The 14980-nt window shown below is 42.0% G+C and overlaps 1 protein-coding gene across 8 annotated transcripts in view; it reads right to left on the bottom strand.

The window, feature by feature from the left end:
* RASAL2 (RAS protein activator like 2) overlaps nucleotides 1–14980 on the bottom strand; it is a 187311-nt gene that overhangs the window by 79580 nt on the left and 92751 nt on the right. For all 8 annotated transcript variants that reach the window (XM_086754063.1, XM_086754065.1, XM_086754066.1 and 5 more), the window contains exon 3: nucleotides 14086–14212. In XM_086754063.1, the coding sequence (XP_086610189.1) occupies nucleotides 14086–14212 (127 nt within the window). The remainder of the gene's footprint in view (nucleotides 1–14085; nucleotides 14213–14980) is intronic.

Raw genomic sequence — 14980 nt, 5'->3', positions numbered from 1 at the left:
TTCTCCTCTGATTCAGTCCTTTTTTCCTCTAATGTTACCCATCTCCTTTTCTCGCTGGATAACTTAAGATGAGCTTCTGCACGTTCTCTCAGGCAACAACCTCGCACACCCTCACAGCATTTCCCTTGGAAGAAACAGTAAGTTCCATCACCCTACCCCCTGCCAAGGCTCACGTGAGAAATCTGCGTGAAAAGTGCAGCGCAGCCCTTGGGAAAGAAACTTGTTGAATGCGTGCTTAAACAATACTGACTGCAAAATAAATAACAGAAAATTATAATTGCTCCCTCGCCCTCTATAGCCAATCACTGAACTATACCCAGGGATCCTGCACCAAGATTAGCACTGGAACAGAAAGGTAGCTCAAAAAGGAGACACCTCCTAAAAAACTTGTCACTAACAGCAATATAACAAAATAAACAGTCCCTCTATAAGACAAATTGGTTTGACCCGCTGCTTAGAAATGCCTCATTAAAGGAAACAGCAGGGCAAAACGGTTTCATGATCTCAGTTGAGCCAGATTCTGCAAAAAAGCAGTAACAGCTTATAACTGATTGCAATCTCCTCTCTCTCACCACCCTTGCACCACAAGAATCCCCAACACTATGGTAATTACACAGAACACTTCATTCCTGAGCACTGCTCCAACTACATTTGCAGCACCACAGAAAAGCATCTCTCTCAAGGGTGGAGCAACACCAGACAATTCATGTGTACCACAGGGCATGAGAGAAAAGATGGAAAAAGTAAGGACTGGGACACAAAAGTCTGTAAGTCTCTTCAAAGAGTTCTGGTGCTTTTATGGGCAAATGCTGGCTTTTTTCTTGTCTGTTTTTTTTTTTTTTTTTTTTTTAAGTTTGTCCGATTACATTTCTGTTTTTTTGTTTCCACGTTTCACTTTATCATTTCACATCCTTTAGGAATCCTCTGTTTTCAAATCAGGTTCAAACAAAAAGGCTAAAACTTTGGATCCAGCTCTGGTATAAGGCCATAATTTGCCTATTTCTTCCAAAGAAGCCATTTGCAGTGACTTGGGAAGCTTCAGTTCTGGTATCTATTTTTGTCAACCCTAAAACTTGCCGTACTGAACTGAAAAGAAGATTTCTGAGATGCTGAAGAAGCTGTCTGCCTCAAGTAAACACACCTGCTGAAGATCGAGGAAGAGACAGCGAGTTAGGAAGATGCTAAAAAAACCCAAAGTAATTGGGGGTGGGTGGCAAACAATACAAGTACTTTGAAATACTCTAGAAATCTACTCAGGTCAGGAATTTGAAATGCAATTTGACAAGTCTAAGAACAAAAGTTGTTTCCAAAAGACTGTGATACAGAACAAAGGCTATCAAAAACCCCCTGATAATATTACCTGTGCCTCAGCATGTGACTTTTGTTCAAATAACCAATCTTCTGACAAAAGTTAAGATTCTACTTCTCACTAAAAAAGGCCTGTTGAATTAGAAGAACAGGAGGTTGCCTTCCCCATATCTCAAGAAAAATGTCAGTGCAAGGAATTAACCAGTTCCTGGCCAGCTCTGCTGGCTCTGTTCAGACCAGGCATGTTCACAGCTTCTGTCTCCGGAGGCAGCTGCTGAGGAAATCTATGAGCAGAGCAGAAGCACTAAAGCAGAACAGATAAAAAGAAAATAACTGAGAGTTGGATCCTTTTTTTTTTTAAATCAAAATTTTAAACGTAAATCCATTTCTTTTAGTATAAATCATTTACAATGAAAGGCAAGATGCCGACTTAAGGTCTATCTTCCTATGATCTATCTGAACTAGTTGAAACTAGAAATATGTATGGGAACACTCAGCTAGCAGATGATTTTTAAAATACCCAATAATGCAGGGAAAGAAGCTACTAGAAAAATGCTTTAATAAACTTCCCCTTCATAGATCCAGCATATTCCAGGTTAATTTATCTAAAAAAACAGTTGTCTGTATTCAGGAAAGTTTCCATTACTTACTCTGATGCAAAGGACTCAGAAATTAATTTAAAAACTAAGAAACATCATTAGGTTTTCTAACATTTTAGAGCATTGATAAACTGACTAAATTTATATTATTGTAATACGCACTGAGTATAGCTTGTTTATCAGGGAAAAGTTCTGAATTCAAGCTCATATGCCTGTACTCATCATCTAACCACTAAAAGCAAGAAGTGGTGACACGATACGAGGACAGTATTCCAGCGCAGATCCTCTTTTCCCCACAAATATCCAGACCAACAGCAGTGTGGAGGAAAGCGGTGCTTTCCTAAGGCACCTACGTATGCAAAAAGACCCCACCGAGCACTGGCTGCCTCCGCGGTACCTGTGCGGGGTGCCAGCAGCAAGGCTGTGGCAGCCAGAGGTTCTCTATGAGGAGGGGTCAGGGCTGCCCCGTGCCGATTCCAGCTGGTGCCAACAGACCCCCGGCACGGTGGAAATGAAGGCATGAAGTTGGAAAAAGGGGTGGGGGAAGGTGGTGCTTTAAGTTTTGTCCCTTCAAACTTATTTTAGTTGGCAATAAATTAAATTAATTTTCCCCAAGTCAAGCCTGGTTTGCCTGTGACAGTGACGTTTCCCTGTCGTTTGCTCAACCCACAATCTTATTTTCACCCCACCATGTCGAGGAGGGAAGTGAGAGTGGCTAGGTGGGCAGCCAGCAGCTGGCGAAGGTCAAGCCAGCACCTCATGCTTTACCAGGAGCAGGAATAAAACATCTCTTCCAAAATTCAGAGTCTCTGAAATCCAATAAAACCCACTCGTTAAATTCTTCGTGCTTTCTCTCGGGTGGAACAGCCAACACCTCACTCTAACTGTCAAAGCAGGACCAGAGCGCTAATTCAACGCCAATCAGAAGCGACCAGTCTCTGGAGGCTCCATTAGGGTTTCCCAGCCTTTAGACCAGCAATCCCCAACACCACCTGCAGCCAAAGGGTAACAAACCTGACTGCAAAAGCAAAGCGCTCGTTATAAGCACAACAGTGGTATTTTTGGGTCAGCAAGGCTGGTGACCACTGCTCTGGACTTTCCTGCTACCATTTTAGCCCACAAATGCCACATAACTGTGGGAAAAGACCACAGGTGAGGAACAAGTGAGACGACTGGAGTCTTCAGTGGTCAGATTCTCACTTAAACTACATCCAACTTGCTGAAAAAAAGGTTGCTAGTCAAGGAAATATTTGCAGTTCCATCTGAGATGAAAAAAAAAAAAAGGCAGAAAATCCCTTCAATTTCCCACTGTTTAATGCACAAGATAAAGCAGTCTCAAACATGCATCAGGAATGATTAGCTTGTAGCCAAAAGCACTTTACTGGACACAGAGTTGAATCTTAATGGACACTAATCACTGCTAGAACATGTAGTCCTTTCCATCTCCACAGCTTCTTTCGGGAATTGGGGATTTGCTTGCGACAGAGGTGCCTGTTAGAAGAGTTTCTGATGAACCCCCGCAGAGTTCAATAGCCCACTTTTCCTCTGTGGCTTTATTACTTTTCTTTTAAGTAAATTATCTCTCTGCTGTGCTGCTGAAACATTTTTGTCTGTTTTGCAGATAAAAATCATGGTTATAGTTCTCCTCTCCCCTTGTGCTATGAAAGAGTGATCACTTTACAAAAGGGGTAGCAGGTTAGGAAAATATCCAGTACATGCTTGAATAAATCTAATTTAATACCTAAGCCACTTCATATATTATGAGCCTTTTTATTTATGCATTGTAAAAAAGGAGTTCACCCACAGGAGGTGTGTCACTGCCCCACTGAAGTGTAAATATCACAAGATGGCACAGGAAATACCAAAAACTCTGCTTCTTTTATTTATTTTTTTTTAATTCTACTTGGCTACTTCCCAGAGGTATCGTGGAGATTAATTAGCTCACAGACTGTTTTGAAGATGTAAGACTATTACTGCCTGACAGAAAACAAATCTCCTGAGGTCTTGCATGGAAAAACCCAATATATAACTGACAATGGATTTCTTGCCCCATTATAGCTTTCTTAGCAAGTCCTGCCATCCTCAACCAGAACTAATTATAAGGAAGAAAATCCCCTAAAACTTTGGATCCTAAGGCGGCAATGACAAAAAGTTCCTCAGCACTTTTTCTGCAGATGTAGGAAAGCCTTTCACCGAATACCTTCAAAGAAACTTTAGCCCGGGCAGCTCAGATGGAAACCTGCCAGAGGCCACAATAACAATCCATAATGCCAAAACAAAAATACAGGGATTCACAGGTTTTCAGCACTCCAGACATACGATACAGGGCAGCTCGTCAATTATTATCGCAAAATACCAGCAAACCCTGCTTGTCCGTGTTTGTTTGTTATGAGAACGTCCAACACATAATGACATGGAGAAAGTACACTGAGGAAAGGGGGAGGTATGAGAGAAGACTGGTTCAAACCTCCTAGAAACAACACACAACCAAGGAGAGGGGGGAGGAAGAGAAGCAGAAGTTACAGTCCCAAACTTCATTAAAATAAAAACCTGTGATGGTTTCACTACTCAGCATAGTGTACTTCTTTAAAACAAATCTATTACTTGAAAGTTCCTGGAAGCATGACTTGAATGGTCCTCCAGAAGGAAGCCATGTATTTCCCACTGTTTGTACAGGTTTGTCCATCAAATACTGTGTGTGTATTTTCCTTGTTTTGAAGTTTGGACTGTAAAAAGATTACAGAAACACATGAATGCTGCAGAAGTGGACAAACTTGTAACACCATGTGTGCATAGACAGCATGAGACAGGGAACTTAAGGCTGTGCCTAGGACAGAAAAATGTGCAACCCTAATGAAATAGTTTTCAAAAGCAAGGCATGAGCCCTAACTGCAATGCACAAAGACATACCAGAAGTAGTTCAAGTAACAGTAGCTGTAAGAATGTGAGAGCACACATTTCAGCAGTGGCAGAAGTGGGTAGTAACTCTTCTGAAGATCTTGCCCAGCCCTTGTTCAGATCTCTGCTGCCCTGGCTCCGCTGTTACTGTAAGCGCACTGGCTAGATCAAAGCTAACACAGAGAGCAGCTTCACATTACAGCCAGGCCACTGTAACTGCAGGCTGCTACTTGGGGTGAGTGCAGAAGTGGAAACCATTTGGCTCTCCTATTGTCCTTAAGCAACACACTCCCACCACGTCCTCTGTGCTGGAGCCACCACACGGCTGCTGGGTTATTTGGAACACCTACCAGCTCAGATTCAAAGCTAACCCATCAACTCAACGTGGATCTGAACACGATTCGCTGCATGAAGTCAAATTGATTCACCTGGCGAGCATGTAATAGAACCGGTAACAAAGAGGGTGGTAAAGCAGAGACACAAGAATGTGCGCACCCCTGTGCAGTGGAAAGAATGTTGTATACACAATTTCATACAAACTTCAAACTAGATGGACTTCATCCATAATTTCATAAATATTCGCATTGTCAAGTATTGATTTATGCTAAAGCAATAAACTGATCAGCAACTAATTCCGTAACTAATACCAAAGTCTGAATCAGATGTAATTACATCAACATTTTAAAATTTAGTTCAGCAGTTCAAATTAACTCTAGACAAGACTTAAGATAAGGAAATTTGGGCTGTAGGAAGGAAGGTTAATTTTCCATTAAGCGTTAAGCCAGTTGTTACTGAAGGAAAAAAGGTAAGGATACATGGTTGGGTGAAGTGTAATTACTTTTTGCCACAAGATCAAACAACTATAAAAGAGGTGACAAAATTTAACAATCCACAGTAAGTTCATGCATGATTTAATGTAGACTTCTCTAAAGAATTTCATAAATAACTTTTTATTGTTGTTGTTGAGAAAACTAAGGAAAATGATAGCTTCCTTTATAATAAACTGAGGTTTGGTTAGCACACGGCCAAGAAATCTGCCCCAGATGGTCGAAGAGCTACCAGTTCTTAGCAAGTACTGCATTGCACAACATGCTCTACTTACAAAGTGTTCTTTATGCTCAGATCACAAAAATATCTTCTAAAGAGATTTTTTTGTGTGTGTGCTAGAAGTAGTAGGCAGGGAAATAATAATACATTTCTAAGGGAAAAAAACCCCTAATGGATTATGTCAATACTAAAAAGTTAAGATTATGTGTTCATACCCCTGTTAATCTCTGCTATAAAAAGGTTTAAGATCTAAACAGATAAAATTTGCTTCATGACGAAACCTGGCTTTCAGCACAGATGATCTGTGTCCAAAGGAATAAAGTTTCAGCAGCATTCAGAACAAAACAAAATCCTTTGGCTTCACTTGCATTATACAAGAAAAAAAAGGTAGCAGCTTGGCAATTTTCAATATACAAATAACTCCAATTGCCCAGGGGGAATGTCACTGAGATCCAGCCATCCTGTTTGTTACATCTAGCCTCCCTGGAGTCAGTTTCAATTTCAAGCAGAGTTGTCTAAATTCTTCATCCTTCCAAGGCAAGCAAATTGCACTGTACGTAGTTCAAATTTCAGACTGCTTCAGGGCTTTCTCTCAAAGTTTCCTAACCTCTTTTATGGATGCAGAAGACAGCAGGACACTTTTCACGCAGTAGGTGCTTCCCTGTGTAGCCCGTTGGTCTTTAACAATGCCCAAAAGCAGCTGTATTTCACAGGAGATTTTTATAAATCCAGCTCACAATTCACATGTATTTGGATTCTGAGATAGAACATGATGGGTAAAAAATGTCATCTGAAGACAGTTAAAGTTTCAGAATTTCAGTTGATCTCGGTGTAGTACAATCCCTCCTAATCATACCAAACGGTCACAGCACCGAGAGTCAACGACCCAACGCACTGGACAGTGAGGCAAGCAAAGGACGAAGTCCTTAGCAAACCCCTTCTATGGCCACTGCTGAGCAGCGTCAAACCATGCAAGAGCAGAGCGGTGCTTTCCACACTGATCTCATCAGGGTATCACCTTTCAGCTGTCGGGGACCTTTCAATTTAGAATTTTGGTACACAGCAGTTACAGGTCAAAGAGAAAAAAAAAAATAATAAAAATCCCCAAACCACTTATCAGTGGTTGCTAAATTAAGTGATAAAGGCAATGGACAGCAATGGATCTGATCCTTTAGACTCCCGGGTCTGCGGAGAGGAAGATGCGAATCTCTCACATGAATATTGTGTATGTATATACAAACACGCTCGTGCAAGCCCAAATTGGGCAAACCCAAAGAGCTGCAAACAAGTCAAGTCAGCACATCTGAATCCATCTTCCTGCCAGAGATACTGCTAGACAACACACCCCTCAATTTGAGGGCTAAACCCAAAGCCCTGTTTTGCATCCCTGCCATGCATAATAGTTGAGATGGATATTTTGCACACAGCAACACAGTCAAAAAGGAGACAGTGCTATCGAGAAAATTATTTCACCAAGACACATCACAAACCCCTACAGCTGAGATACACGGAGCTGCAAACTGCATTTTTTCATCCTCACTTTCTAACAGACACTCTCTGTAGGTAAAGATGAGCGGTGGAAGGTGCAGGGATAGCTCTCTTTTCAGCACGCAGTTTTGTTAGAAGTTACAGGAAGTCCATTCTTTCAAATTCCTGCATCTTTCCCAAGTAAATCTTTACTGAATACGTAAAGATTGGTGCATTGCAGATTCTTTCACTGACCAGGTCACAAACAATCTCTCTTCTTCCAAAACAGACTGTCTCCCTCTCCCCGCCTCCCCTTTTCAGGTATTCATCCCAAACCTTAGTACACAAGGATCGTAATTATGTGGTGAGCACAGAGTAGGGCTGTTTATTCTTTCATCCCAAAGTACGCGTTCCAACTGGAATATACAGAAAGCGAGGCTCAGCTTTGATAGTTTTAGTTGCAAACAACCTCATCTAGGAAACAGCAGTTATTGAAATAACCCTAGAAATCTTCTTAGCTAATGTCTGTTCTCTCCTGCCAAGTTTTTACCTGAAAGAAGAGCACGGGCTGTGTATCTTCTCGGTGCAATCATCCCCACGTAGGAGGGCTCAGCAGCCGCTTGCAGAAACTGTTGTAAGAAGTACATGCCAGGCAGCAATGAAACCAGACGTTACTTAACTAATCTTCTGTTGCTCACTCCATTTCCAGCCTCTGGACATAACCTTTTAAAACAGTACGGAGGCAGGATTTCTGCACAGCTAACTGGTCACCTGATAGCAATGCAGTACGGATCTGGCACCACAGCACATCGGTGCTTTGTTTTTATTGCTTCTGCCCTTGTTTGCGACCAGAGAATTTTCTGAATTCAGTGGGATTTTTACTGAAAAAATGAGCTCGAGGGAACGCAAAGGGGGTGATCACTACAATGAAAATCTATCAACTGTGCAACTAAGCCAGAGGATCAGGAAGTTAAAAGTAATGTTTGAAACTCAAAATTCCATCTTCAACAAATTTCAAAATTGTACATGTATATCACCACAGTACAGAAGGTATATTTTATTTACTAGCTCTAAAGTATACTCCTGAAGTTGTTCAGAGATCTAAAAATCAATTTTAGCAGGCTCAGTCTTTCTGAAAAAGGTAGCGATAGCTGCACTTGCTTTGAAACTCAGTCCTCTCACTTATGTGCTTAATTTGAAGAAATTGAAGTTTGAAAAAATCCAACTTGGGGGATTTACCGCTGAGCTAGAATTCCAGATTAGACGCCTGCTATAATAGTTGTGTGACCAGTAAAGTAAGGGTGCCTAGTTTCCTATCTATTTGCATTTTAGTGCTTATCTCTCACCTGGAGTGTACCTTGCAATACTGTTTTCATCAGAAGTTGTCCAGTCTCCTTCCTATATGATCACTAGGCCATGTATTTTTATGAAAGTTTTACGAATTTAGTACCTCCGAGACCTCTATCTCTCAAGAGAGATGTGAGACACAAATTATCGGAGAAAGGAGAGAACACAGATACCTCGGTTCTACCTCATTCAAAAAAACCAGGCTGAAACCAGAGAAGTCTGCATGAGACAAGTTAACGGTTTCTTTATGACAACGGGCAGACACACACACGCTACGAAAAGAAAATAAAAAAAAGATAGAAAGTAAACCAAAGAACCAGTGAAACAGCGGTTGTAAGGAACCCCAGAGGTTATCTACTCCTATTTTCTGGCCAGAGCAGGGCCTTGCCAACACCTGATAAGGTCAGCTGTGGCTTTGTCCAGCTGAGCCATGAAAGCCTCCAAGGATGAAGTTTCTACAGCCTTGCTGGGCAACCTGTTTCAGTGCTGCACTACCCTCCTTGTGCCAAACTTTCTCTTAGTCTCTCAACCTGAATCTCCCAAAGTGCAATGTGTGGCCATTCCCCCTTGTTTTATCATCTACCACTACTGAGAAGAGTTTGTCTCCATTATCGCTCTCTTTCAAGCGGCTATCAGATCAACCCCTTCGTCTCTTTTTTGGCCACCATAAACAAGTCCAGCTCCCTCAGCCACTTTTCATGGGTCACATGCTCCTGAACAAAATAACCTTGGGAGATCTCTGCTGACACTCTTGTCAGCAAAGGCAGTTGAAGGAGTCTCTGCCTCCTCTTCTCTCACCTTTGGCTGCTTGTTTGTACCGCAGAACCATTCCACCAGAGTTCCTCATCTACATTCCACACCAATATTGTTTAGAACAATTAGATCAGCGAAGGCAACAACCAGCAAGCATGCGAGCATTTAGTGTGGGTAGAAGGTACAAACTATGTTTTCCCATTGATCAGATCAAGTGACTGGATACAAAATAAAATTTCTCAACGCTAGTGACTCAAGGTGAGGACAAAACAAAAATGTGCAAAGAGCATCTTCACCTCTGACCTGCTTTCAGTAATCTTTTCTCAAGAGCTTTCCTATTCAGCAGTCATAGATGCGACTGAGAAAAAACAGGGTTAACTGGTTTCAACGAGTGAAACAGTCTTTATTTTCTTCTCAAATGACTTCATCTTCAAATATAAAGAGAAAATCCATTTGCATCAACACAAGCCTTTCTAAGCATCATTGAATCTCAAAAATCTCTCTCCCTGAAGATGCTCTTTCCCAGTAATTTAAAAATAAATTAAAAAAAAAAAAACAAACCAAAACAAAAAATAAAATCCAAACCATTTTTTTCACTTTCAGTCTCTCCTGATATTTTCAGATATGCAGGCAAAAAATATCATTAATATCACAAAGATGCACCCAGATGCCAGAATCAAAACTTTCGCTATGTATTCTCCTTAACAACTCTCATTTAGTGTGAGCAGGTGGTGAGAAGGAAGCAGAGTAAGAGAGAAGAGGATTATTTCGGGAAAGGAAGCAATAGCTGTTACCAGTCTGTCAAACAGTATGAATGGTGGAAATCTGATTCATGCTTTTTCTGCATGAATGGTTAATTCCGATACACTGTTATAAACAATGATCCTTTACAAAGGATGTAATCTCCCCGGCAGGAAAAAATACACCTGCTAGAAAGCAGGATCTGAAGCAGAAATGGAGGCAAGTACAAGAGATGGACCAGCTTGGGTTTTCTCAATCTTACCTCTTCCTCTAACATTCAGGTGCTGGTCTCCAGGGCCTGTATCACACTCCATAACAGAATTAGCCCATTGAAAGGAGGAAAGAGGCTGTCAAGCTGGAGCTGGGAAGAAATTACAGCTACATTTTTAGCTTCCCTGAATGGAAGCACCTCTGAGTTAAGTGCTGCCAAGATGAAATCCTAGCAAGTAAATGACATACTTAGAGCGTGCCTATTCACTCACGGAGAGATATTACTACAATGATACAGATTAGGTACAAGGAAATTTCACATCATATATTTTAACGGAGAACCAGACGGCTTGCTGACACAAGCCTGTGTACAATGTACCTTACAAATGGGAATTAAGAATTTAAACATTAGAAACAACGTCTCCACTGCCTGCAAGCAGAGGGCAAGCTCCTAAGCTAGCAGTAAATGGCGATTGTCCTGCAGAGTTACAGTATTAAATGATCTTATTAGTTTTCACTGTTTAAACAAGTCACTTTCCATCTCGTGTTTTATCTCTGTGTGTCCCCCCCGGCTCTCGTTCGAGGGTGACTAGTGGTTTCTGCCCGCACAGAAAGGATGGCTCAGCTGCTCCTCTAGCAGCTGCTGAACCATCACAAATTACAGCTTACTGTACTGAAGTATGTGGAAATTGGTGTCTATCTTAGCACACGGGACTGTAAGCCACGGTGGTTCAGCAGCTGCCTCACAAACAGCTGAGCCAACCCTGCAGCAAGGGTAAAAATGAAAGAGACAGCGAGAATAACTACCACAGCCCCTGGGTAAAGCACACTTGACTTAATGTTGACCTTTGGCAACTTACATATCTCTTGCTTCAACTTCTCAGCTGTAACACAGGTAGTCTCTCTCCCTCATGCTTCCTAGGTATGGTGCTACAAGGATGCGTGCACAATTCTATAAAGAATGCCACAAAAAGATTGCAGAATGGGTACTAGTGCTGATTATGCAGAGCCCCTGAAGAACACGCACCGTTGCAGTTGCTCCATTAACAAAAAGTCTGACATCGTGCAATACTCTTGATGTTTCATATAAGGTGTAACAGTAGTGCTACAGACAAGAGAGTTCCATCACCTGATTTTCCTCTTTGTTTTAAAAAAAGTAGATAAATAAATCAACCAACAAATTACAAACGAGGTATGGCAACCTTGCTTTGGGAAAAAAGCAAATGCCATTGCTGTGCCTTAACCTCTGCACCAGAGCCAGCCCTAAGGAGCTCTTCCGCAAGCAGTAATTTCAGATATCATCATAAGATGCAACGCCTGCTGTTGCCATGTTATGCACATGCCTCCCTAGGACAAGCTAGATATTCTTATCAGCTCTGCACAGCAATTTCTCCACTAGATATTTCAGCTGCCTCTGCTGTACTTTTCAGCTTTTGGTGTCCATTCCAAAGCTATTTTAGTTCACTTGTTATCTGTACCACTGGTGATATGTTCTGGCTGCTACCATCCGCTTCTTTCTCTTTATGAAGATGTTAAATGGTTTCATTCACTGGTTTGTCCTCTGGCTCAACATCTTGACACAAAGCTATTCCAACTGCTCTCTATCAACCCACTTTTTTCCGTTAGCAGGAATTCTGTAATCATGATAGGAGACATTTCTAACCAGGATGTGAAAACAAGGGAACTACCCAGGGCATTGCAATCAGAGATTATATATAACCTTACCCTCATCCCTCCTCATAGAATGGGCATTGCTCAATTTTTCTCCAGCTCATTTTCCCCTCCCACGGCATGCCTGCTTCCTTCAGCTCCACACAGTTTGTGACATCTATATTCACTACAGTTGCAGCTCTCATATGGAGAAGACCATGTGGATATGAGTTTCTCTTGTACTTTTAATATATTCTTGTCAGGCATACACTAAGTAGCATGCTACAGGATGCCACATGCATCTAAAATTGTAGCAAAATACATAGTACTTTGGTGTATACCCAGATACCCAAAAGGTGTATACCCAAATGGCACTGTCATCCATTCTGTGTGCCAATTCAAGAAAAATGACAAAGGTTACAAGGTTACATTTAAAAACACAATACTGGGATTTCCAGCTATTCAGATGCTCAGTGAAGACTAAAAATTCTTCTATGCATTTTTTGCATATGGTATAGAAAAATAAGGCATTTAAATCCTAGATTTTAAGGGTCTTTCTAGCTTGCAAAGTTGTAAATAATATTCGTTGTCTAGTGCAGACTGGTTACAATATGATTCTTCGTTCATCTCACTAGTCACACATCTGGAGAAAGTACTTTGCCTATAACACTGTGTAAACATGTTTAATACTGGTTTTAGTTCTGAACAAGAATTAATAATTGTTCACATAGCAAAACAAGATGATATTTAGGGTTGTGTTTGAAACACCACAAACAAATCCAATCGGGGCTCTGTTATGTCATTAAGCCCCAAGAATTTTGCAGTTTTCCCTCCTAAATCCCCGACCTGCCCTGCTTCTTTTCAGACTTCTAACCCAGGAACCAAACAAAGCCAAAAAAAGAACCCTATCTGCTTTCCTCAAATAAGAAAGAGTTAAATAGTGCTATTGGCAAGTACAAATAAGCAAGTACTACAGCTGCAATGTGTTAATTAACTATCTGGAAGAGTGGGATTTTAATGACTTGTGCGCAATATACTCACAGAATAAAATTCCTTGGCATAGAAAACAGCTGAGCCTGTGAAATGAAAAATACCTTACCTGCTCTTCACCTTTGACAATGATGTTATCAAGGCTGCTTTACTGTTTAGAGATGCACGTTGCCTTTTTCCTCATAGCTCACTCTCTCTCAGAATTGGTATTTTTTACAGCTGAACTAAGGAAGAATTACTCCTAGACGCTATCAGCCTATGCCAAGGACAGCTTCTTGCATAGGTTGGGAATAGAAAGAAGGTTTCACTTGTGTGTGGTTGCTGCCTCCCTTCACTCTTTCTTTCTTCTGCAAAGAGTTGGAATGATGCTCTTTGTGCAACCACAGGTGGGGTGGAATAAAGAGGAGGAACTGGGCCAAATCTGGACTTGGGGAAACTACTGCAACAGAGCTGCTGCCTATCACTTTTAACACTTTTCCTTTTCTTTTGCTTTCCCTAGATTCAACATGTATAATTATAGCCAACAGCAGCAGGCAGTTGGTTGGTCGGTTCTTTTAGGAACTGCACCCTGAACAGGCATGAGGTAAGCTACAGAAAAACCTGTTATCCAGTACTTGTTATGAAAATAGAAAGCAAAGGAAATTCTAGAGAGACTCAAAGCGAGGTAAAACATAACCACCTGCAAGTTCTAAAAACCAGCGGGAACCACTTGCAGCTATCTGCAAAAGCTGTAGTCCTAGAGACCTGCGTTCAGCAGCTCTCAGGTGTAAATCCTTGGGCTGCCTACTTACAAACACAGCTACAAACCTTCCCATCTGCTGCAACAGCCCAGCTTCTCTGGTACCCCATAACCTCACTGACAATTGGATAAATCCTGGTGTTTGGAAGTCATTTTGCTGGCAGGCATTTACAAACAATGCCACAGTCGCACGACCTCCACCACCTCCAGGCTGCGATGCAACCTGCACCTCACCAGGCTCCTTTGCAAGGATGCTGCCCAGGAAGCAGTGCTGTCTGATAACAGCTTGCAGCTACAAATGAAAATCAATTTATTGTGGCCAAGGTTTTGGCTTACCTAGTTTGGCGGCCCCCTCTGGTGGGTACTCGGGGAATTGGCCCTCGGAGGGGACGCTCACCGTCCGACGCAGGCAGCGCCCTTTGGTAGCATCCGCCTGTGGCTCCGGGATCCCATCGACAGGCACCTGCATAAACAAGATATAAACAGCTGTTAATCTGCCACTGGGCCATGGCGTTAACATGCCATCTTGATACGAACTTAATTTTCTGCTCATTAATTTTCAACTTTCAGATGCAGTTCGGCATGCCCTGCCTTACCACAAAATTCCTGCGGCTCACCGGGAAAGTACTGCAGCGGTGAGGAGCGCTGGGGAACACGCAACCCGGAGAGGGCTGCACGCAGATGTGCAGCAACCTGCGCTCCAGAGGTAACAAGTCACAATACATCTTGACACATCAAGCCACGACCCATCTGACTAACAAGACTGTCCTGCCTTTTGAAACTGGTTCCGCGGCGCTGGGGTCACTGCTGCCTTGCCTTGCTGGCTTCCATGCTGGGAAAGTCAGGTCAGAGGCTGCTGGTCAGATAGCTACATGCAGAAATTTGAGATTACAAAAGGATTTTTGCAGTCTCAGCACACATTCAGCAATCAGCTACAGCATGTCAGAGAAAAACAGGTATGTGGCTGGTTGTCTCTGGCACGTGGAGAAAGGGAATACCTTCTATGATTACGCCAAACTCATCCTAGAAGTGAGGCCTCAGAAGACTCCAAGAAAGGCTTGGGGTCCTCCCTATTTCATAATAATAAAATTCTGTAGGCTAATCCTCTTTAAAAGTACCAAATGCATAAACATCTTGTTTCTCTTCTGAAACTCGCAGACCTTGACTCCCCAGGGTTTGCCTTTAAACACCTGCCTGGATGACTAAATTCTGCTAGAGAGGTGCTTATGCT

The sequence above is a fragment of the Chlamydotis macqueenii genome, chromosome 8 (assembly GCF_036417535.1).
Source record: "Chlamydotis macqueenii isolate bChlMac1 chromosome 8, bChlMac1.mat, whole genome shotgun sequence".
NCBI lineage: Eukaryota > Metazoa > Chordata > Aves > Otidiformes > Otididae > Chlamydotis > Chlamydotis macqueenii.
The sequence above is the reverse complement of the archived record's forward strand: the minus strand, read 5'-3'. Positions and strand labels throughout refer to the sequence as shown.